Source organism: Xiphophorus maculatus, chromosome 23 (genome assembly GCF_002775205.1).
Source record: "Xiphophorus maculatus strain JP 163 A chromosome 23, X_maculatus-5.0-male, whole genome shotgun sequence".
In the NCBI taxonomy this organism is placed as follows: domain Eukaryota; kingdom Metazoa; phylum Chordata; class Actinopteri; order Cyprinodontiformes; family Poeciliidae; genus Xiphophorus; species Xiphophorus maculatus.
In genome coordinates this window covers 11,624,621-11,646,175 of record NC_036465.1, presented here as the reverse complement: position 1 = coordinate 11,646,175, position 21,555 = coordinate 11,624,621, and the positions used below count along the sequence as shown (strand labels likewise).

Genomic DNA, 21,555 nt, shown 5'->3' with positions numbered 1-21,555 from the left:
ATCCACAACAACCGCCATTTAAAAAAAAAAGATAATTCCACTCTTCTCAGCATACAATTTATTGTAATAAAAATAAACGTGTTTAATCAGTCTAACATAGAAATTTAGCCACTTCGAAAGCTATTTGAAATATAATATCAATGATTTCCTTATAACATTTTGACATTAAGAAAGAGATGAATTAAAATGAACAGAAATTTGTGGATCTCATTAGTTCAGCGTAGTAACATCAATTTGAAGTCTTGGTCACATGAAGCTCGCAGCTGTTAAAGAATAATCCGTACAAATATTAATATAAAATAAAAGATAATTTAATTAAATCAAGCGTGCCTCATTGCTGTAGTGTAGTAACACAATTCTGAATTGATTCTTAGCGTATAGGTCACGTGAAAGCTATAAATTTTGGAAGGTCTTTTTGTTTACATATTTCGACCAACTCTAATGTGTTGAAGGTCCCTAATCCAAAACAAACACTTTCTGGAGCGAGTACACTGGTCTCTCTAACCGGCGTCGTGACAAGCTTGGCACGATAAGCCATTACTGCCTCTAGTGAATCACAGAGACAATGTCTGTAAAATATCCAAATTAAAACTAAATTTACTGCAGGAGTACAACCACTAGGAGAGTACAACCGAATATTTAAAGCGAAAGGGGAAGGATTTGTCCAATCAAAACGGTTTAAGGGAAGCGTCGTCGCTCTAACCCCAACAACTCCACCTCCTTCCCCATACCGCGGTCCAATAGCATGCGAGCACAACATAGGGCGGGACAAATGATATTACGGACCAATCGCGCACTTCCTTCCTCTAGCTGTTCCAACCAATGGGATGGATTTGTGTACAAAATGACTGACAAATCCTATGCGAGCAAACGGGCATTTTGAAAACGTTGGCGGCCTGAGTGGTTGTAAAGTCAAAGTTGGACTCTCAACGGTTTTAAAATTAAAACCTTTATTTGTTTCTGAAATGCAGGTAATTATTACGTTTTTACATCAATAATTAGATGCAAGTCGATATGATTTTAGTTTTTTTTGGACAGCTTTTCGGAATATGTTGTTGAGGCAGTCTTTAGCTAATTTTAGCTTCGTGTCTTCAAACAAATCACGTTAGCAGGAGGCCAAATTGTACACATAAAATGACCTATTTTCAGCTAAACTTTATATAAATGAGCAAACATGATGTAAAGTGGTGATTAAAGTAAACTCTGGAGTCTGAAATATTAACTTAAACGTCAGCGTTCTTCAAAGTTTTTAAAGTAAATCTTTGTTTAAATAGGCTGGATCGTACTAACAACATTTTGCCAGTAATTTCCAACGTAATACAATCCTGCCATTTACTAAAACCCCTATGTTGGTGAAAAAAATCAAAAAGTGGAAAATTTTAGCTGTAGATGGATTTGACTCGGCACTCAAATATGTATTAAGGTAAATTTCTTCAGAATCTGGGACCAGTAGAATCTGATCCTTTTTTCCTTTGTTTACAGAATAAGGAAAATCATGAGCCCAGGGGTCTTCAAAGACAGGTTAGTGGTAATTCTCCATTAAAAAAAAAAAGTTAAGCTCAACCTTCATTGTGGTAAGCCTATAAAAATGCATTTACTTGAAACATGGGATTCAATATTGGTTGAAGTAATAACTTTTGTTATAAGGTATGATTGTACCCTGTTATCTTTCTACTCTGAATTTCAGTTTGCACCCCTGAGTGTGACTGGACCACAACGTGTTCTTGTGAAGCCCAAAGTTGATTCAGAGAAAAGTTATGTTACAGGTAAGCCTTTCCTTATATGTGCTAAATAGATTTGCATAAACTCATGTCTGTAGTAGTTTTTCATGATTTATTGCTTTAAGGTCCTGGGAGAGAATGTGCCAGTTCATCTTCAATTTCACCACCAAGGTAAGTTCATTTAAAAAAGCATCTTATCTGTTTATTTTGCTTTATGATGATAAACATTTTGCTAATTTATATCAGGAAACTTACAATTGACAACTTCGACATTGGTCGACCTCTTGGAAAGGGCAAGTTTGGCAATGTCTACCTCGCAAAGGAGAAGAAGCACCAATTTGTTGTGGCGCTGAAGGTGTTGTTTAAGTCCCAGATGGAAAAGGAAGGTGTGGAGCATCAACTGAGGAGGGAAATTGAAATTCAATCACATCTGAAGTTAGTAATTCAGGTTTTGTCATATTTCTTTTCTGTTAGACTTATTGTATTTTGCGTAAATTATATAAGTGATTTTTCTAGCACTTTTGGACAGCTCAAACTTATAAATGGTCACAACAAATATTAGAATATTATCTTTGAATGTATTTGTGTAAATATTTATCACATCACTAATGCAAACCTATAAGATATTGGTTGCACCACTTAAGATTAGTTATCGAGTTTAATTTTGTAGTAAAACACTATCTTTGTAATGGTTATTTGACTATACTGGAAACATTTTAGGTAAAAATTATGACTACAATTAAGTGTAAGTTTTCTTCTGTATAAAGCTTGCAAAGTCAGTCATGCTTTTACCACATTTTATGTATTTTTGTTATAATTTAGAGAGACCGATACAAAATAGAGTATAAACTTCAAGTGGAGGGCAAATTATACATAAAGTTTAATTTTTTCTTTTTTTTCCTTTTGAAATTATGTTGATGAAGTGTGCGTTATTCGTCTTCCTCTACTCTTATTTGGTGCAAACGTTTCTTGAAGTTTTAAGATGGGCTAGCTTATGAAGCAGTATCTAAAGCCATGGGCATTTTACAGAGTTCTGTTTTATCTATTTTCTGAATATGGATATATTATAGTACAACTGCACATAAAATGTCAGAAAACACTGAAGTGCGTGGTTGTAATTTGAAACAGGTTTTTGAGTTGGACTGAGTGGATAACAGTGACAGATTCTTGTTTTATCATTCTTTTTACTTTAAGGGCATATCTTATTTGACCATTTTTACACGTTAAGTATGTTTATTCAGTTTTTTTTTTCTCTTAGACATCCAAACATCCTGCGTTTCTACAATTATTTCCATGATCGCAAGAGGGTTTTCTTGATGCTGGAGTATGCTCCACGTGGAGAAATGTACAAAGAACTCCAGAAGTATGGACGGTTTGATGATCAGCGCACTGCAACGGTAAAAGCTGATTTAAAAAAAGAAAAACAGAAGACATTGTCTTCAATTCCTTGTATATTTGTTTCAGTGCATTAATCAAATGTTAATTTAAAATTCCAGTACATGGAGGAGATATCTGACGCGCTGATGTACTGCCATGAGAGGAAAGTGATCCATCGTGACATTAAGCCAGAGAATCTACTTCTTGGTTATCGTGGAGAACTGAAAATAGCTGACTTTGGTTGGTCTGTCCATGCACCTTCTCTAAGGTAAGAATCTAACATTTCTGAGAACTGTTGGATTATGCTGCCCCTTAAAGTAACTTATTTTAGCTCTTCATGCTCTTGTTAACTCTCCTTACAGACGTCGCACCATGTGCGGGACATTGGATTACCTTCCTCCTGAGATGATTGAGGGACACACTCACAGCGAGAAAGTGGACTTATGGTGCATCGGAGTCCTATGCTACGAATGCTTAGTTGGCAACCCGCCCTTTGAAACAGCGAGTCATACAGAAACGTACAAGAGGATTACGAAGGTTTGTGTTTCTTTGCAGGTATAACAAATTTAGACTGCTGAATTCAGTAGTTGTGCACAAAAAAGTCTGGTTACTTTGGTGAATAAAGTGCTTCAAGAAGACATTTTGCTATATTTGGCTTCAAAGTATGAATGATTCTGTATAAGGTTATTGCAATATAACCTTGAGTAAACTAATTATGGTAATGCGGTACTTTGAAATTTAAAACGTGTCTTTATTTAAAAAATGACAATTCTACTTCCTGTTAAATATATGTTGTATGACAGTATTAGTTTTAAATACCTTGTTGTGAAATAAATGAAAACCTAGGTATTTTTCACCATGTTGATCAGTTTTTTTTTTCTTCTCAGGTGGATCTGAACTTGGCCAAAGTCATCTCTGATGGTGGACGGGACCTGATCTCAAAGCTGCTCCGCCACAACCCCATAGACCGTCTGCCTCTTCAGAATGTTATTGACCACCCATGGGTGAAGGCCAACTCACACAGACTCCTTCCACCCACCTGCCCTGTGAAGAAGCCCTGAACTCCCTAACCTGCGGCCTGTTTTCTGAATGTTTTTTACTGTCCTTCAAAAGACTCTGCACTAGTCTTATCACTGCCATGATTCCGGCGCATTTTGTAACTGGGGATACATTATACTGATAAGCAGTGGATATCTGCCTCATTTAGCTGAAACCTTTCAATAAGGGTTTTAAAATTAAGGTTCACTTCTTTTGCTTCTAAGTGAAAATGCATGTTTATTGTAATTGATTAAATTGCACCTATTGTTTGCAAATGTAACAACTTTTTTTAATACAGAATTTTTTTTTGGTATTTCTACTATTTACATTGGTGGTTTAGTTGTTCAGTGTATTGCTTTTAAGATGTTGTATACTGCCTTTTAATAACAAGTACTGCTATTATTACTATTGGCTCATGCAAGTATTTTCTCCAGATCAAGGTGGGGTTTTTGTAGCTCAGATTGGAAAGCATGCATTATTTTATCTCCCGTTAAAGTCCTTAAAATTATATTCTTTACATCAAACAAGTTTGTACTATGTAAAAAGATTTTTTTCTTTTTAAATGGCACAGACACCTTTACGTGTGCCTTTGCAACACATGTAAAGGTTAACAGATTTCTTTTGTTTTTGTGCTTAAATATGTTAATCAACTTTGAGCTTTGTATTTAATATAGCAGTTCCAAATAAAGTTTAGTACTATTAGTGAAAGTAATTATAGACGCATGCCGGCAGTCATCAATTGTCCTACGGCTATTCATGACAGCAGTTTTTCGCGGCTGTAGACCATGAGGTAGCGTGGCCGAGCGGTCTAAGGCGCTGGATTAAGGCTCCAGTCTCTTCGGGGGCGTGGGTTCGAATCCCACCGCTGCCAATTATTTTTTGTCCCCTTCGATTAAAACTAAAAGGGTCGAGGATGTAATTTTGCTAGAATTTTAATTTTTCTTCAAATATTTTCACGCATGAGTGTTTTGCTGTTTGACGCTCTGTTAAGTCAACTGTAAAACCCATTTATTAGCCGAGAATAGTACACTTTTATCAAAACAGTATTTAACATACCGCTGTTGAAATGGGGCTAATTTACTTTCTAACTTGGTTGCTGGCTTCTCAGAATTGAATTAATTTACTGAAACATACCTTCTTTTCTTTTATTAGTAGACAGAATTTGTCGCCACTTGGGGGCGCTCTGGGTTTAAAACATACACATTGACTGCAGAAAAAAATATTTCCACAACTGTAGAAGACGTTACATTAACAATCAGCAAAAAAAAAAAAAAAAAAAAACATTTAAAGTGGATGAGTGATAAATTTGAAGTGAAGCATAGCTTCACTGAAGTTTTAGTCGTCATTAAGAGACAATGCCCTTTTAGTACATTTGCGATATTCAGCTCCACAAAGGAGAGGTTAAAGAGGTTTTTGGATACTTCAATAGAATCGATTATAGCTCTGATCCGCACTGCTTTATTGAATGTCTGAAAAGTCATACATCTAAAAACGATGGCTTTTAAACCTTAGTGTTACATTCAACACAGTTTGTAATAGACAGTACTACCATTGACAAAAACGTACTAAATAAAGAAAAAAATCTTTAAAGGATCCTTCAAAAGTTTAGAATTTTGTTCTTTATCTGAATATTAGACTTTTATTTTGGTGGGGAAAAAACCATTACCAAGTTCTTCCGGCTCATTCTCGAAGCGCTTTTCTTCTAGTGGACGTCACATCCCCAAACAGATAGCTTGTGCTCTTAAAGTGGGACATCCCCTGATGTTTATTCAATTTCTGTCCTATTTTAACCCATAAAATAAAGCCAGGTTTCACCGAAACATGGCTGGTTTGCCTCCGGGGGACCCGCAGCTGGTCTCAATGATCGTCAGTCATTTAAAAACACAGGGACTCTTCGACCAGTTCAGGAGGGACTGTCTAGCAGACGTTGATACAAAGGTAACGGTCGAAATCACAACTTCTTCTGTATCAGTGTTTATGCTGCTCATGAAAAGATTATAGTTTAAGTAGATGTTGTGTCGTGTTTCATTAGTATTTTCAATCCGTAGCATGTTTACTAACTATGTTTTGCGAGTTCCTCAATGTGAGCTGTTTTCCCCCTCATTGGATTTGTTTCAAAATGAGTCTGCAATTTAATTTGAATCTAAATTTGTTGTAAATGAAAAATACGAGATTATTAAATCCTTACAGCACTAACCGCCTTGTCACACCGTACTTGTGACAATGAGTTTCTTGGGGTCCTCAAGCAATCGTTGTCAACATGCCCACTGTGTAGAGGACTTTGTAGCTTTTTGTTTGTCTCTGAGTAGATATTTGCGAAATACTTGTGATTGATGTTTTGCAGCCAGCTTACCTGAACCTGAAACAAAGAGTGGACAACTTTGTCTCCAATCACCTCTCTAATCACACATGGAGCCCTCATCTGAACAAAAACCAGTTGAGAAACAACATCCGGCAGCTCGTCCTGCAGTAAGGGGAAAACTGTATATTTTTCTTATATCTTTAAAAAAAACAACAAAAAAAACACAGTCTTCTTAATAATCAGTACTTTTGAAGCCAGATATTTACCATAAACACATGCCAGAACGTTTTAGTCACTTTTATTACTTCTTCAAGGTCAGAAACATGCCGGTACATACACTAAGATTACTCTTGACACAATTTTCCTTAAAGTGCCACGTTTATCTGAAAGTATAAACCACATAAGAATGGACATGTTGCTGTTCAGGCAGGAGGTGGTGGCTGCTATGTTCAAAGAATACACTTGTTTTTTACAGGACAAAAGGAAAAGACCTCTTGAAAATCCTGGCTGAAGCTGCTAAGAGTGTCATTATCCACAGCAAAGAAAGTTAAAACAGACAGCAGCATAAGAAAAGAATATTATGCAAAAGTATTGAAGCAACATCTCAAGAGCCATTGTGTCTTCCTTTGCATAACACTGAATTAGTCACAAAGTGGCGTAATGAAAAGAAAATTAGTTCTAGCATTTAAGAAATCAAAATAATTTAGATGATGTAAAACAGGAACATTTTTGTCTGGTTTAATCTCAGACAGTGAAAAAAGAGCAGTGGTGTGTAGTTTTTATTTTTTATTTTTTTTAAATGGAATCTTTGTTAATATCTGGTTTCAGTTACCGGTACATGTATATGAGATTTTCTGACACTTTTTGTATTTGTTTCCCTCACAGATCTGGAATGCTGGAGCAGGGGGTGGACAGGATTGTGGCCCAGGTGGTTGATCCCAAAGTTAATCACATCTTCAGGCCGCAGGTGGAGAGGGTGGTCCGTGAATTTCTGTCTCCGGGCAGCTGCTCCGAGGAGCCGCCACTTCCTCTGACACCAGCAGAGATCAAGACGGATAGCAGCGTTCCTGAACAACGTATTTGACGTTTCATATATTCCCTTGATGCTTTCTATGACTGCAGAATAATCTCTTTCTGTTTATTCTACTACAAAATTCAGAAATTATCTTAAACACGTATTGATTTGTCCACAGCTTCATCATCAGCTTCAACTCCCGGCAGCAACGCCATGTCCATCCTGGATACCATAACTTCTCTTAATCAGGAGGCAAACGTCAGGACCAGCTCAGCAGCTGAAAGAGGCGGTAAAATCCAAGTTCTGGATCAACCCATGGAGCTGGTGGAGGAGAACGAGCAAGACATGGAGGTTGTTGAAGAAAGTGACGATAGCCAGGAAGGAAGGTCACTGGAGGAGGCAGTGATAGGAGAAATCCAAACAGCAGAAGTGAAGACAGAAAGCTTAGAAGAGCAGATGGAAGTGGAAAAAGAACAAGTAAAAGAGGAGGTTAAAACTGAGGAGGAGGAAGCAGGAACTCCGGCGCAAGCAGAGGAAAAGAAAGAAAAACCTACAAGCAAAGTGAGTGGGAAGGTCTCAGATGACAAGTCTGATGATGAGGCAGTGAAATCTACTAGTCAAGCCAAGCAGAAAGCCAGAGAGCGGATAAAAGAGGGTGAGCTATTTTTTATTTTTATGTTTTATGAACAAACAGCTGCATAATTCACTGAGTACAGTGCATTTGTGTTAGTAGAGATATTTATTTTCTTGTTTTTGAATCGGAAGTTCTTAATAAAGCATTTCATTTTGAATCAGACTTGATTTTTTTAAGAAGGGTGTTTCCACTGTAAACATAAAAGTTTTGGACATAATTTTTAAGTCTTATATTTTAAATGTGTTCATTCATTGATTAGTTTTGGAAAGTTAAAGAAAAGAAAATAATTTATTATCAAATCTAGCTATTTTCCTACTATTTTATTTCTAAGATATCGTTTAAATTCTTGTTTTTGAAATGATGGAAATATTACAGTCTCTTCCTGGAGGGGTTTATAAACCTTGGTGCCTTATTCCAAGGTAACCATTCTTATGAACCAAGTAGGTAGATAGATATATCTGTGGCTGATCTGCAGTAATGTGGGCCCGAGTTCGGTTATTGTAAGGAAGGAAGAGGTGGGTCAAAAATCTTTGCTGCCCCTCCTACCTCTGGTCATGAGATATGGATGAGGACCAAAAGAACGAGATCAGTAGTCCATAAACCAATATGTTTTTTCAGGCTAAACAAAGATTTGAAACGATTGTATTTATTTGGTTTGCAGAATACTCTTTGGAGGACTCAGACCTCGAAGGCCTGAGTGACATCACGGTGAGCTCCGTCCACACCAGCGACCTTTCCTCTTTCGAGGAGGAAAGTGACGTGGAGGAGCAGCTCTCCGATTCTTCCGAAGAGGGCCAGCTTCCGCCAGATGGTCTCTGCCTGCAGTTTTTCATTGTTGCTACAATTATTTTAAACTTTTTATAAAGAATCAAAGTCAGAGTTAGAGCTTTGTTTGTTCTAGTTTGATATTGATTTATCTGCAGATGACGATGAGAAAGCGGAGAGGAAACACACCAGTGAGGAAGCGGAAGGCGAAGACAGGGAGCGTAAACCCCGCCGTAAAGCATATGTCCACAAACCCTTCCTCTACTCTCGTTACTATAGCGACTCGGATGATGAGGTTACTGTGGAGGAGCGTCGCAGATCTGCTGTGAGTTCACAAAAATGTGGTTTAAATGAGGAGAACTTTTGTTTTTTACGTTGATGGTAAATTTTCTGCACGGTCGCACAAAGAAAATGTAAATTTTGGATTTGTTGATTTATCAGGCAAAAGACAAAGAAGACAGGCTGCTGAAGAGGCAGCAGAACAGAGAGCGGATGGAGGAGAAGCGCAAACAGAAAGCTGTGCAGGCTGAAGAGCAAGGTGTGTTTATTTGGATCTTTGTCTTGGAATGATGCATAAAAGGAACATTCTTCATACAATTTCAACCAAAACAGACAAATTGATTTTTTTTTTTTTTAGAACATCTGTTATTTCCAACTAATTCAACCTCAACCCGGGCTTTAATTAGGTCAATGTTTCCCCCAACAATTACTTTTCTGTACTCTTTATTTCATTCCCACATTTTCTAGTTAAATAGTTGAACTTTTTATGCTTTGCCACACTCCAGTTACAAACTTCAATGCATTGTAGTGAAATTTTCTATGAAGTGGAAGGAAAATAATACATGTTTTTATTTTTTATTGAAATTTTTGACCTATTAAGTATTTTTGGTCTAGTTTCTAGTGCAAACATCTTAGTACACTTGAAATAATATAAACTACTTTGTTGTAAGTAAATAATTCCTCAATATTGAAAAGAACTAGTTCCATATTGTTTGCCTTATAATAAGAGAGTTTTCCCCATGTTATAAGTGCAAAACATCTGCCAGTTGAATTAGAACCTTTTCATCAATATGAAGTTATTATTGACTTATCACAAACTCTTATATCTTGCTGAAAAGTTACTATAAGTTACTTTGGTCTTATTTCAAGTGTGCTAGGATATTTGCACTAGAAATTAGACCAAAAATACTTAGTAAGATTTTGTGTGTTGTCAATGTAACAGAAAACACAACATGTGGAAGAAAGCTAACACCTTATTATATCATAGCTTGTTCATGCATTTGAATGCCCTAGTCAAAGTTCAGACTTTTATCTCCAAGAATCTGTGAGAAGACTAGAAAATTGATGTTCACAGATGGACTCCTTCCAACCAGAGCGTGACTGAGACGAGCTAAATTCAAATATTTTGCAGGTGTCTTAAAGTGTTGAATACCATGTTGTAATTTCCCTTTGCAGTGTGAATCTACGGCATCATTTAGCATGTTTTTATCTTTAACAGACAGCAAAAAAGCAAAGTGGTCTGACGCTGCTGGCGTGGAGAGCCCCAAGGCAAAAGAAGCCCGCAAAGAGAAGAAGGTCCTGGAGAAAAAAATGGCGCTCAACAGGAAGAGGAAACTAGACTCAAGGTGTGTTATTAGAAGCTCCACTTCTAAAAAAAGCAAGCGCTTTAGAAGTTTTTTGAGGATTTCTAAACTTTCAAAATGTTGAAAATGTCTTCCAGAAAAGAGGGAGATGTTTCGAGCAAGAAAAAAGGAGAAGCAGGAGAAATATCCAGGAAAGTGGTATGAGAATGCCAACAGAAAGAGGATCAAACATGTTTGTCATTTGGATGGGTGAGCTGTTACAAACCTCCACTTTGTTCTGTTGTTTTGAAATCCAGGAAGTGAAACCCTTAACCTCAAAGACCCCACAAGCTAAACTAGTGAGACATCTGTCCGAGTCTGCATCGTCTGACGACCGGCTTGGGCGGACGAGTGGCGGTGTCTCCGAAGATTCCTGCGACACAAAGAAGCTTCCTGACAAAAGCCAGACTCACTCCTTCATCCTGGATCTGGAACAAGGCTCCCAAGAGGCACTCAAGCATCGCTCGTTTGGGAAATTTGACCGTCTGCCTCGCAAAGAACGCAAGGAGAAGGAGCGCAGTCAGTCTGATGAACGTTCCAAGCTCAAACAGAAACACGAGAAGAAATCTGAGCATCCGGTGGATGAACCTCTGCAGAAGGACAGCAGTGCTAAAGTTTCCTCCGAAGAAAAAGTCGAAAAGAAGCTTAAGGTCAAAACTGAGAAAAAAACTTCTGGAAGTACTCGAGAAGGAAAGGTGATAGAAGACAGCACTGATGAAGGAGGGGCTAAAGATGCCAGGAAGATAAAAGGAGGGTCTGTGGAGAAGGAGAAAATAAGAGAAAAAGAGAAGAGCAAAGAAAAGGAAAAAGCTAAATTGGACAAATCTGCCTTTAAAAGTGATCTGAAGCAGCTGCTTCGCCCAGATTCTGCAGGATCCTCTGAGGATCGCTCTGACAAGGAGCCTGGCCCTGACGTCAAGAAGAGAGAGAAACACTCCAAGGAAGGGTTGAAAAGGTCAAAGAGTCACTCTGAGGACAGACCAGGAGACAGACCCAAATCTAAGCTGGACAGTGAGAAAGAACGGAGTAAAGCAGAGAGCCAGAAGACACAGAAACCAAACACTGAAGCTGACAAAGATCCTAAAAAAGCTAAGCCTGCAGAAAAAGAGAAGAGTGCAGAAAAACCAAAGGTAAAATCCAAAGAAGAGGGAAAGTCTTCCCTCTTAGTGAAAACAGAAAAGAAATCTCAAAGTCCCGACATCAGAAGCGCTGGAGGATCTGCTGTCTGTAAACCTGAAGCAGCAAAAGAGAAGAAAAAAGATGGAAACACTAAAGAGCAGAAAAAAGTGTCTGAAGATGCCCCGCATGAGAAACCAGAGCTTAAAATTTCTAAGAAGAAGCTGGAGAAGAAAGACAAAGTTCCAGAAAAGAAGGGCGAGAGTCCAGAAGATAAACCACAGAAAGACGACGAACTGGAAACCTCTGATCAATCCGCCAAGTCTTCAGCCGTCGAGATGGAAGATCCACCGAAGAAACAACATCCTCTACAAGACACGAACACCGAGTCTGATCCTGTTGCCGCCACGGTCGCCGCTTCCTTCTCAGACGACACCTTAGACGCTTTAAGTGACATCACCCCCGAGCCGTCCGAGGGAGAGACGGAGTCACGGCTCCGCGAGATGCTGGGGGTACCGGCCGAGGCCGACGCCCTCCTGGCGCTCATGGACGTCTGTACGTCAGCCGAGGCCAGGCTTCCAACTGCAGACCTGAAAGAGGAAGTGACTCCTGAGATGGAGCTGCAGGACGCTGACATGAAGATGAAGGAGGCCGCTCTGACGCTGCTCTCCATGGATCCTGACAGCACGGTTTCATCCACCCTAATTGTCCAAGACATGAGGGAGGAGTCGCCGCGGCGTTCGCCGGATCCACAACAGATTGAAACGACTGCAACTGAGGAGGAGAAGCAGCTCACTCCAGTGGAGCTCAATCAAGCAAGTCAGCAATCAGCCGCCGCAGAAGAAGACGCTCTTTTCTCTCCAGAGGAAGCGTCTCTTCAAACTGAGCCTGAAACTGCTGCATCTCAACAAGCTGCATCAGGCGAAGAAGAGATGCAGCTCTCTCCAGTGGAGGTAGCGCCGCAGGTTCAGCTTCATCCCACTGAAACTTTGCTAACCGCATCTCACCAGACTGCGACAAGCGAGGAGGAGAATCCACCAAACGCAGCAAGTGGCAATGAAACCATAGCAACAGCATTTCCACAAGATGCTGCGGCTGAAGAGGAGAGTCAGCTTTCTCCCGGTCAAACAGAACCAGAAGTTGAGCTCACAGTAACTGAAGCCGTGGCCGCCGCGTCTCCACAAACAGAAGAGGTGGAGCAGCCCTCTCCAGTGAAGGCAGAACCTCCAACTGAGCCTGTTGCAACTGAAGACTCAGTGGATGCACCTCAACAAGCTGTTGCACATGAAGAGGGAAGTCAAATGTCTCCAGAGGAAACTGCATGTTTAACTGAGTTTGCTGCCTCTGAAGCGACACCAGATGCAACTCAACAAACTGCTGCTGCAGCAGAAGAGGAGCAGCAACTCTCTCCAGTGGAGGCAGCACCTCTAACTGAGCACACTGAAACTGAAAGTTTACCAGCTGCATCACACCTAGCTGCGGATGAGAACCGGTTCTCTCCAGTTCAGACGGCACCAGAAGCCGAGCGTCCTGCAACAGAGACGGCATCGGCTGCCTCTCAGCAAGCTGAGAGAGAGAAGCTGGTCTCTCAAGTCCAAACAGCAGCTCAGGTTGAGATGAGTCCCACTGAACCTTCATCATCTGCGTCTCAACTTACTGCTGCAGGTTTGTAGAAATGAACAAATCGTTGAATCTCAAAGTACCTTTTTTTTATTCCATAAAGTAGTCAATGAATACAATTTGAAAAATATTGACAAGATATTTTTCTAATGCTATAAGTAAAAAAAAATCTGCCAATGGAACTGATCATTTTTGTCAGTATTAAAGAATTATTGACTTAAAACAAGTTCTTATATCTTGCTGAAAAGTTACTTGTAACTTGCATCTGTTTATAAATGACTCAGAGCACTCAGAATCCAAGATGGACACAATTGAGTCGGACATGTCGGAGACGGCTCCACCGCCGGTAATTAAAGATGCTAAAATCACCTAAACATTCAGTGATATTAATACTGTTATCAGAGAAAAACTACGGCTGTGTTTCTCTACAGGAGGATGAATCCACCTCAGACAAAAGTCCAGCTCATTTTGAGGATGAAGTAATGGAAGCTGCTGAGATTTCAGCAGACAGAATAATAATAGCAGCACCAGCAGACAAAGATGAGGGTAAATTCTTAAACATGGTTTTTATTTTACTTTTTTTTTTGTCATTTAGATCTTCTGAAAAATGCTTTCTGTTTGACAACCTTTTTTTTTTTCCATCAGCATCGTTGCCTGTTGTTGAGCCAGAAACGGGAGAAATCACCAGCAGCAAAGGAGAGAGCTTGGCTTCTGACTGCACTCAGCAAATCTCCCAGATCCCCAGTGAAACTGGTGAGTGCTGACAGACTGATGTTGACTTGAATGTTCCAGCTGCCATTTGGTTGTTTTAACCTTGTCTTGTCCTAAAGAACAAGAAGAACAAAGTGCTGCAGTCCTAGAAACCAGCAACGAGGTGAGCAGAGAACAACGCTACGGTGAAACAAATATAACTTAGTTTGGTTTATTTCAAGTATAAGTTCTGACACTTATTAACTTTTAAATTCTAGGCTGTGAAGGGAGAAGAGGAGGAAAACCAGACAAAAGATGATCAGTGTAAGGTTTCATCAAATATGCTTTTTTTATTGAGTCAAAGAATTATGTTTAGCCACTTATTTTTAATTATATACATTTATAGCTGAAACTGAGGGTAAAACGGTGGAGGAGGATGGTGAAAATAACCAGAGAAGGACTGATAATCGTAAGAGAAAATTATTCCAGTTTCATCAAATGCATTCTTTATTTAAATAAAACAAATAGTAAGGAATTATTTTCTTTTATTATGTAGGTGAATCTGAGAGTAAGACACCAGAGGAAGGTGATGTGGAGAAGGTAAGTCATAGCCTTTTTATTAGCTCTAAAGTTCCCTACAACCAATCATATTCATTATTTTTTTATAATTTATTTATATTTCTCTGCTTCCACTTGGTGTAGATGGAAGTTGACATATCTGACAAAACTGAGTCTAGAGAAACAAACTCAGAGGCCAAATTAGTCAAACAAATCAGTGAGTCAAATGTTTATTTTTCTATTCTACTAACATCTATATGTAAGTGTGATTTTCTCTTCCTCTCACAAAATATTCTTCCTTTTGCAATTAATCTAGTTTTGCTGTCTGCCTGAATCTTGCAGGTAATGTCTCGAGCACAGACAGTCAGGAAGATGGGAGGAGCTCAGATGTGTCACAAAAGGTGTGCTGTTTAACATCCAGCTTAATATTTTTAAGTGAAAATATTTGTTTGGTGACTCAGCTTTCATCAGGAACAATTTTGTTTTACAGGAAGAGAAGACTGAAAGAAGAAGAGGACGTAAAAGAAAGCTTTCAGTTAAAAGTGGTGCGTTTAGTTTCATTTATTGTTATACTTTAATCAACCTTTAAGATTCCAAAGCTTTTGTTTTGGCTACGTTTGAAACCTTTTTAATTATAGAAAATTAATTAATACTAATGAGGTAGATCGCAATATTATTCTACGTGTCTTTAAGTTAGCGTTGGAAAATGTCAACTCTAACAGAGCATCACTCTACACCACCGTTCTCTACAGGCTGTATGATGATCTTTTTCTGAAATGTTAGTTTCACAACAAATGTAATGAGACTCACGGTGTGTTACAAAATCCAACAAAGGGAAAGACAAGGGCATCACTGTATGCATCACAACAGAAAATTCCTCTAAATAAAAATATCAACAGTGAATGTGAGCAAAATAGTGAAGTTCTGCTGTTATTTTTCACACAGTAGATGGCACTAAGGACGAAAAGGATGAACAGCGGTCTGTTGAGGCAAGTATAACCTTGATCAGATTTTAGCTTTATTCTCAAAAAACGTTGGGCTTAAAGTATTTCAATAAAATCTTAAATCATTAGGAAAGTGACCAGGAGGTAAAAACACCTCGCAGAGGGCGATCTTCCAGAAACGCCGAGCAGCTGGAGAAGGAGCAACAAAAAGAAGCGGAGAGATCAGAGAAGACGCCGGGTCGTAGAGGAAGACGTCCAGGAGCCGTAGCTAAAGAGGCAACAGATGGTGGGTCGGCCATGTTTGATAAGGAAGATATTTCAAATTTAAAAATGATGACATTACAAAAAAACACAATTTTGATGATGAGATATATATTTGAGATTCTCCTGACCTAAAAAACAAATTGTTTAAAATTCAGTACCGTAATTTCTCTTATTAATGCCTACATCATTCTGTGCTATTCTTTGCCCCAATAATAAGGAAGTGAAATGATAAAATGAAGCGTGATTTCTCTTCTCTCTGATAGTGTTTTTGTGTGTTTTTAACTGTTGCAGCTGACTCTGTTAGCAGGTTGACCTATGCTGGAAGGACTGGGTAAAGTTTGATTCTTTGTTCTCTGATGTTTTTGTCTAAATTTTTAACTCTAGATAATCAGGGGAAAAATGAAGCAAAAGCCGAGGACAGTGCTGGTCAAACAGCATCGCTCGAAGAAGCGGAAAAAGAAGAGGTTGGTTCAGAATATTATGTATTTATGTGGAGCTGCAGCTTTTATAGCAAGTGTTTTGCACATCATAATCACATAATGCATAAGAAATGTACTAACTTTTGAACTGCAAAACTTCAAATACTTTCATTTCCTTAAAAAAAGTTTTACTTTGAACCTTTTTCAGAGCCCTGAACATAAATGTGAAGCAGAGAAAAGTAATCAAAGCGAAAGTGAAGTCAGCCTGCCCTCTCCTGCTGCAGACGAACGTGAAGTTACTGGAAAGTCAGACTCCCAGGAGAGCGGGGACACGCGTGAGTTTGTTTTACTATCACAGTGGGGCTAATTTTAGTTTATTCGGCAAAGTGAAGCTCTTGAGTTGAGAAGGAAACGCTGGTAGCAGTACAAAATCCCAGAAAATAAATGGCTGTAATGTGTTTACTTTAGAAAGTATTTCCTCCTCTTGTGTGGAAATGTGTGGATTCAGGCTGACTGAAAAGCAAACTGGGCTTCTGCAGGCGCTGAAGTTGCTGTGTGTGAAGAATGAAAACTGTGTTCCTGGGGACATAAAACTTGATTTTTTTGTAACTAATCAGATAACACTGGACTTCTTTTACTCAGACCACAGACTAGAAATGTCTAATTATTCAAGTTGTTTTCATCCATCTAATCTGTTGATCTTAATGTTTTGATTATTGATTAATCTAAATGATTCCTCCAATAAAATATTGATGTCTTTAGCTTTTCTTTATACTAATTTTAAGCATAACTCAAAATAAAATCTAAAGATTTATAGTTTACATGGCAGAATATAGTTTATACCTTGCAATCTTTAGCACAATCAATGTAAAAGCAAACTGAATTCTTTATATGATTCCAAAAAAAGCCTTTGTTGTCATTTGGTCAAATATCAGAGCTGAGATGACACATTTAATTTCTCAGGATAATTCATTTGATTATGATTTATTAGACTCAATCCAAACTAGCAATGTAAAGCTATGACAGTCAAAATTAAGTTCACTGCAATATATTAGATTTCCCTTTAACTAGCCAAAACATTTAAGATAATTTATGCCACATTTCACTTACATGTAAAGTAGCTTGTTTCTTTAGAAACAGTTTTTGCTGTTGAGCCTCAGAAATCTAAGATTAACACAATTCTTCTGATATGAGAAGAAAAAAATAAACAATACTGTCAGAAACCTCAGTGAGAATTATTATCGTTGTATGATTTTGACAAATACTCAGTTATTAAATACAGTTTTAAATTAATTAGCTTTTATGGCTCAGAGACATTATCTGTAACAACTCCAAACTTAAAAATTAACAGTTGATTTTTGCAGTTTTTTGCAAAAAACCTTCAAAAGTCAGTTTGCAGTTTTTTTTTTGGCAGTTCTTGGTTATAAAAGTTTATTTTATAACCAGTAGCAAATCTTTGTATGAGAGGATTTTTGTGAAGAACAGTTTGCTTGTCTGCCATTGCACATTATACAGTAGGCCATGTTTAAATTCCAGGTAAACAAGGAGTGAAGAGGAAGAGATCAGAGGAAACAGAGGAGTCTGGAGAGGTGAGAGAGTTTTCTTTCTTTTTACTTTTGGACCAAACTGCTGCTGTTGCTTTTCAATTTCCCCAATTTTCAATTCTGCAGGAAGCTGAGGCTCAGCAGGGGCTGGCAGAGGATGAACAAGAACAAAGTGAGGAACAAGATGACAAAAATGAAGGTGAGAAGCTCATCATTAAAAAGAAATAAACAACCTGATTATTAGCATGGATTGGTTACTGTGGTGTTACGGATGAATCCTTATAAAACATAAAAAGTTTTTTTTCAGCACTGTCCACCTCTCAGAGCCATTCAGAAGATGTGAAAGAGCAAAACTGCAGTGAGAAGAAGCCAGATAATGTATGTTGGCAATGAAATAGAAACTTCCTATTATTTTTAACTGAAAATTTTAATACATTCTGTTATTACTACTTCTTTTATGGGGAAATCTATTTTTGATCAGTCTGCGGAGCAGCAAGACTCAGAAGCAGCTCCAAAGAAACGGAGGGGACGGCCACCAAAGGCAGCCGCCGCAGCCACCGCAGACGATGCAGGTAAATAAAGAAGAAAAATAAAAGAGCAAAACATTTTAAATATTTTTTAACTCTATTTAGGTAATCCCTGCACTCCCTCAAAAAAACAAAAAACAAAATTGGGTTTGATTTTTCAAAATCTCTACTTTGATTTGCCTAATAACTTTGATAAAGTTTGTGTTAAATGATTTGCAAGACAACTATAAAATGACTTTTGCATGTTAAAATTAAAATTTTAACCATTATTTCTACAGTTAAAAAGGAGAGTAAAGCAGATGAGAAGGAAAAAGAGCAAAATGATGAAGAGGGGGAGGAAAGCGACAACGAAGAAGACGGAGAGAAGGGAGCTGCAACCAAAGCAACGACTCGGTCTGCAGCTCGCCTCGAAGCTGAAAGGTAATTTTAAGTTTTCTCTAATAAGTTAACTGTAAAGATCAGCCTCGGCTGTGGGTCCTTTTTCTTAAATCTGCTGGAAAGAGCTAAAGCAAAAACGAGCCCGTTCATCTGTGGTGGTACACAAATATCTGATCAGTGAAGGTCTTAATATCTTCAGACTGAAGAACCCATTGACGCCGTTTCATCACATTTAATGAGAGCAGGGAAGATTTAGCACTAAAGCAATAATTTTGTTTTATTGCTCCTCAGAAACAAGCCAAGTAAACCCTCCACCCGGGCGAGTCGACAGAGCGGTAAAGAGGAGACCACAGCTGGCACACGGTGAGTTCGTCTCATTGAGGTTCAGCAGCACCAACGAGCTTTCAGGAGCAGGCGACCAAAAGTGACTGCAACCGGATGCCGTTTCTCCCTAAAAAGAACATTTTATTCAAAAGCTTTCCTGGAATCTAGCGTTATTAGTTCCCAGAATGAAAAGAATAAATCTGTCCCGTGAACTGTAGGAAAACAGGTTGAACCCGCTTTAATACGAGCCGAATTTTTGATCGGCTTTCTAATGCTTTTTGGAGTCTTTCAAGTAAGAAGTTATCCATTCCTGTTTTTCAAGAAAAAAAAAAACAAAACAAAACGATTTCTTCTGAGTTTTTCCTGAATTTTCTCTCAGGGAAAAACCCGCTAATCTTAACAATTATTTGACACATTCATCTTAAAGTTCAGCTTAGAAACATCATTTAAAAAGTTCAATACTTTTTTTAAAAAAAACCTTTTTGTTCCAATATTTTTCCTGATTTATTTTATTTTTGTCATAATTTTTTACATTAAAGTTTTACAATAATCCTGGAGTCGAGACCCATTTAGCTACAATCAAGATGTCTGACATTTATTTTTTCTTTTTATTCAAAGAATAAAAAGAATACTATGAATCTAACATGTAATAAATTTATCATAGAAGGTGTAGAATAACACCATTCCATCAGAAATGCATACAAAGTTCAGGATTTTATGCAAAATAACAGTTTGTTCAGGGCAGTGGCATTATTAGGACATCACTTGTATTCGAACAAAAGTTTAAAATAAAAACATGAAATAAAGAGGCTGTGTGTTATTTTCATTGAATGCGCAGTAATAAGGCATGTTTTATGCAGTACTAAGTCTACATTGAAGACCACAGCATTAAAACCACATATTTCATTAAAACTAAAAGTAGCTTTATTTTTATTACAAAGTCATAAAATAATTTTTGCCATTGAAGAAACTTTACGATTCTGGTTGTGATTGGAAAGATTGTATTTTTATGGTAAAATGCATTTTGATCATATGATTCTTTGTGTCTTTAAAGATTTTTTTTTCTTAATTTTTAATTTCTATAGCAATAATTTTGCTTTAGAAATTAAGCAAAATTATTGCTTAATTTAGAGCAGATTAAATTTTTTTTGTCACAATTATCTTTGTTTACCCTCGATCTGAAACGGCTTCTTTGAGGGAGTTAGTTTCCGGCAAAACTTATTATTGTTGTTTCAGTCCATATTTTTGGTGGAAAGTCTTTAGTTTGTATTCATGTAATAGGTACTGAGCAACTTCTTCACAAATAACCGTTGAATTAACAAACGTACCTACACTCTGTCCTTGTTCCCCTCCTGCAGCGGGACGAGGGCCCAGGGTTCAGCCAAGGGGGGCCGTAAACTGGAGGCTAGCCCCCCTGCTGTGAGAACACGGGGAGGACAGAAATCAGAGGAGCCCCCTTCGAAGAGAGCCAAACGCTGAGACCTCTGACAGCGGTGGAGCAGCGCACCCACTCAGTGTTGTTTTTACTCTGCTTATTCAGAGACTTTCGCAGTCAGTCGGCATTTTGAAACTGTTTGTGCTTCATTGACTGTCAGTATCGAAACCCTCTGGATGTTATTATGCACTCTGCTCTGATGGCTGAGTGTAAACCAGAGGATCAGTAAGGAATCCCTCAGAATGCCTTCTGCTGCCCCATGCCCATATGGTTCGGATCACACTCATCATTCCACGGTTTATTCAGTAATTCCCAGTGAACCGGAGCATTTCAGACCAATCAAAGGCCTAATGTGCAGCCGAGCTGAGCTTTGAGATAAAGAGGCAGCATCAGAATTAACTGTCAGTCAGCAGAGAGGCCACATCTCAGTCACAGACGTCTCGGTTACCCTGACACACACTTGGTGCTAAAGGCGTCTAATCTTTGCTGTGCGTTTTACTTCTTGTTATTCATTCTGTGAATGAAAAGTAAACAGATTTCCCATCACTTTTTTCTTTTTTTTTATATAGCCACTAAAAAGAAGTATTAGTAAAAGAGAGTTGCAGGAGTTTTGATGTAAACATTGTGTTCCTGTTGGCATTTTTGATAACAGCTGCTGCAAATAAAATACTGTTTTTATGCCATAAATCCCAATAAACACATTTTGTTTCACGATTGTAAAGTAGTCAGTAAGAGATTTGTTTTGGTTCTTATGTATATCCACTGTTTATTTTTATTTTGTTTTTATAATTTGTTAGTTGTTTTGTTTTTATAATAAATTCTCATCTGGACCTTTTTTGTGAATATCTGCAGGTATTTACGTAGTTTCCGTTTTGTATTTATTGTATTAGCTTAAGAGACAGAAAATATAAGCAATCACTCTATTCACAACATTAACATATCAGTTTATGTTTGAAATTGGATAGGAAGAAGTGTAAACTTATTAATTTCTATCCAAGTATCTCAAAATCAAAGTTGTTCCCGTCTCATCATGTTGAAGGAACCATCAGGCATCCTACTTGTTAAAACATTCAACATTGGTCTTTAACATGCCTAACTAAGCTCATGATGAAAGTACAAGTGACATTTTCCTACAGCAAAAAAAGACATTATACAACAGATACAAACATGAGATATACATCAAACCTTCAACTAAATGCCATTTTTAGTGAAATGTCTTTAAATCTTATTTTAAACTGGGTGATGTTTGGACATTCCTGTAT

The 21,555-nt window shown here is 38.0% G+C and overlaps 2 protein-coding genes and 1 non-coding gene across 4 annotated transcripts; all 3 read left to right on the top strand.

Annotated features, from left to right (window-relative positions):
- The first annotated feature begins 883 nt into the window (after nt 1-883).
- LOC102233914 (aurora kinase B-like) lies at nt 884-4,541 on the top strand. The gene is made up of 9 exons (XM_005802082.3): nt 884-971; nt 1,483-1,521; nt 1,688-1,766; nt 1,847-1,892; nt 1,968-2,156; nt 2,980-3,118; nt 3,218-3,366; nt 3,461-3,635; nt 3,986-4,541. The coding sequence occupies exons 1-9, from the start codon at nt 966-968 to the stop codon at nt 4,157-4,159; spliced, it is 996 nt and encodes a 331-aa protein (XP_005802139.1). The 5' UTR covers nt 884-965; the 3' UTR covers nt 4,160-4,541.
- A 384-nt stretch (nt 4,542-4,925) lies between these two features.
- trnal-aag lies at nt 4,926-5,007 on the top strand. Its single transcript has one exon. It is a non-coding gene; the product is annotated as a tRNA-Leu (tRNA).
- Nucleotides 5,008-5,854: 847 nt separating this feature from the next.
- bod1l1 (biorientation of chromosomes in cell division 1 like 1) lies at nt 5,855-21,014 on the top strand. 2 transcript variants are annotated; one of them, XM_023328863.1, is made up of 31 exons: nt 5,855-6,074; nt 6,481-6,605; nt 7,324-7,514; nt 7,632-8,108; nt 8,749-8,898; nt 9,011-9,177; nt 9,294-9,390; nt 10,351-10,477; nt 10,573-10,633; nt 10,732-13,255; nt 13,495-13,556; nt 13,642-13,756; nt 13,856-13,963; nt 14,041-14,084; nt 14,179-14,224; nt 14,307-14,369; nt 14,457-14,500; nt 14,603-14,675; nt 14,801-14,859; nt 14,949-15,003; nt 15,407-15,447; nt 15,532-15,688; nt 16,051-16,130; nt 16,294-16,420; nt 17,622-17,674; nt 17,756-17,828; nt 17,937-18,007; nt 18,111-18,201; nt 18,435-18,576; nt 18,826-18,897; nt 20,217-21,014. In XM_023328863.1, the coding sequence occupies exons 1-31, from the start codon at nt 5,958-5,960 to the stop codon at nt 20,335-20,337; spliced, it is 5,733 nt and encodes a 1,910-aa protein (XP_023184631.1). In that variant the 5' UTR covers nt 5,855-5,957; the 3' UTR covers nt 20,338-21,014. The 2 variants fall into 2 exon arrangements, with proteins under 2 accessions (XP_023184631.1, XP_023184630.1); XM_023328862.1 differs by having other exon boundaries at nt 15,404-15,447.
- The last annotated feature ends 541 nt before the right edge of the window (nt 21,015-21,555 follow it).